This window comes from Formica exsecta, unplaced genomic scaffold (assembly GCF_003651465.1).
Source record: "Formica exsecta isolate Colony F162 unplaced genomic scaffold, ASM365146v1 scaffold235, whole genome shotgun sequence".
NCBI lineage: Eukaryota > Metazoa > Arthropoda > Insecta > Hymenoptera > Formicidae > Formica > Formica exsecta.
The window spans coordinates 445669-448096 of NW_021849633.1; the positions used below are offsets into that span (position 1 = coordinate 445669).

A 2428-nucleotide genomic window follows, 5' to 3' on the forward strand; every position below is an offset into this window, starting at 1 on the left:
TTCACTTTTTTTGATAATTATTTTTATTCTATTAGAAATGTAATTATAAACAAATATTTAAATTAAAATTATTCATTAATAAAAAACCATTAGAAAATTTATTGTTTTAAAAAGATTCTTTTATTACTTTTTTACTTAATTAGCCTCAAGAGTATAGTGTTATCACATTTACTCTTATCTAACAGATTAGTAAGTTTCAGATAATACAAATGTTAATACTGCCAAAATGCAGGATTCTTTCATGTTATTCTTCAAGCCCAAGCGCATGTTTCAGCAAATGCGAATACAAACGATAAGACTCACCTGAGCCATTAAAACTTCACCAAACGTTTCGAAATACTCGCGCAAGTTCTGTTCGGTAGTTTTCCATGGTAAACCGAGTACAATCAAGTCAGTGCAACGCAACTTCGTTTCCATTCTTTTAGTCTTAGCTGTGGAATTTTCCAAATTGTCATCAGATTTACGTTTGTTCTCTGAAAAGAGATAATAGATGTTCATGTCTAACAACTTGTTACTCACAGAGAAGAAAAAAATAAAAAAAAAATAAAAGAAAAGAAAAGAGAAAGAAATAGAGAAAAAAGAAAGTATAGCTTGCTTTTCGATATCTGCACATTATCCTTTAATACTCTTCAACATTTCAACAGATGATTATAGTACAAATAGTTACGAGCTGTAAAAGTACAATTCCATCTATTTTCATTACAAAATTGAGCAAATACGGAGGAGTGTCTTTGAAACAATAAACATGTCTTTAAAATATGATAAGTATTTCAAATATATCATTTTTTTTTTTTTTTTTAAGAAAAGTAATTATTTTTGACAAATAAATAAGAAAAAAAGCACCATCCCCATCAAACGGGCCCGCTGCTTCCCGGATGATCTTATCGTAAATAGACTACGGCAAGAATCTCGCAAGAATATTTAGTTTAGCGTTTCTCGAATGCCCGACAGACAGTCGTCGTCACGTCGTCACATCCTCCGTATTCGCGGCGACTCTAACATCGACGCCGCGAGTACGCGCAGCGCCACCACATTATATATATAATGAAAATTTTAAGAATAATAAAAATTATAAATTGTTATATTATATTATACAAAATTTTGAGAACTTTATTATCGATCGTAGGACATGTAAATTTCATATGAAACTGCAGTGTCCGAATTATCACGTACATAACAGTATTTCAGAAAATAGTTCCGGTTATAATATTGCGAGGACGCCACGATAGATATTTTTAGCCGCGAGAGAGATTATATACTTCTAACGCGCGTAAGAGATTCTCTGGAAATTATACTGAATTAAATATTATAGACAAGACAACCGTGGAAGATTTATAAAAACTTTGAAAAAATTTGCTCATCTCTTTAAGATAGACACAGGTACACTATTATTATATCATGATTAAATTTATATCTCGTTATTATATCATTGATTGTTAACTTAATGGCTACATAAATTAACGTATCATATCGAGACGGAAATACACTTTATGGAATTTTAATTAAATTATTCTTAGTTTTATTAACATAACTATATATCAAACTGTATGACGTCGCAATTTGAATGGAATATAATCGTAGATATCTCAAGTAACCATGTAAAATCCTTGACTATTTGTAAAGATACTTATTAATCAATTATATTTTGCGGTGTGTTAATTCTTATCGAAAGACCTTTTGCTACTTGTGTAATTAAACATGCATAGGATGGCATAAATCTCTCTATGGTAAAGTAGCAAAGCGAATAGTTAAAGTTTTCAACATCGTATCATGTATTACGACAATTCACAATGTATTGAAATATGTGTTTTGAATAATGTAATTTTTGCAGAAATTATGAAGAATTCATTATATCTCTCTAATATAAAAAAAAAGATATTGAATTAATATCTTCGAGTTATGAACGCAATGAAATAATTGAAATATTAAGCATTCATAAAGTATAAATTTTATAACGTAAGGACAGACAAACGAGTCAATCGGGATTTTTTCATAAATAAAAAGATATTCGAGGAAATCTCATTCGTGCAAGAAGAATTTTGCAAGCCAATAATCTTTGTATAAAAGGTTGTTGTTTAATATCGAAATAATTAGTTAAATTGGACTAAAAATTAATAGATATTGATGAAATTCATTTTTATTATCTGTGCAATCAGATTTTAATGAACCTCGTAGTTTCTAGAATTAAATGCTCAATGCTTGTCAAATATAAATTGTCCAAAGATTATTATCATTATCATTAATATTGCTTAAATTTATCAATTACACTGACGGAGAATGAAATGCCAACACTAAGAAGGAGTTATGCTAGGTAATGAAAATTACATAGAATGTTTGTTTACATAGGTATTTACTTTTATTATATTTTTAAAACTTTTTTTATATATACATATGTTATTTATTTATTTATATTTTTATTATTTTATAT

The 2428-nt window shown here is 28.2% G+C and overlaps 2 protein-coding genes across 3 annotated transcripts in view; one reads left to right on the forward strand and one right to left on the reverse strand.

Annotated features, from left to right (window-relative positions):
* Positions 1–990, reverse strand: part of LOC115235774 (TAR DNA-binding protein 43-like) — a 9841-nt gene extending 8851 nt beyond the window's left edge. The window contains exons 1-2 of one of the 2 annotated variants that reach the window (XM_029807744.1): positions 596–734; positions 304–473 (exon numbers count right to left, since the gene is read on the reverse strand). In XM_029807744.1, coding sequence (XP_029663604.1) covers positions 304–417 — 114 coding nt within the window. In that variant the 5' untranslated portion in view covers positions 418–473; positions 596–734. Of the gene's footprint in view, positions 1–303; positions 474–595 lie in introns of both variants that reach the window. The other variant, XM_029807743.1, reaches the window with a different exon arrangement.
* A 136-nt stretch (positions 991–1126) lies between these two features.
* LOC115235783 overlaps positions 1127–2428 on the forward strand; it is a 22363-nt gene continuing 21061 nt past the window's right edge. Inside the window, exon 1 of the mRNA XM_029807765.1 lies at positions 1127–1380. The gene's annotated coding sequence lies outside the window, so the exon portion shown is untranslated. The remainder of the gene's footprint in view (positions 1381–2428) is intronic.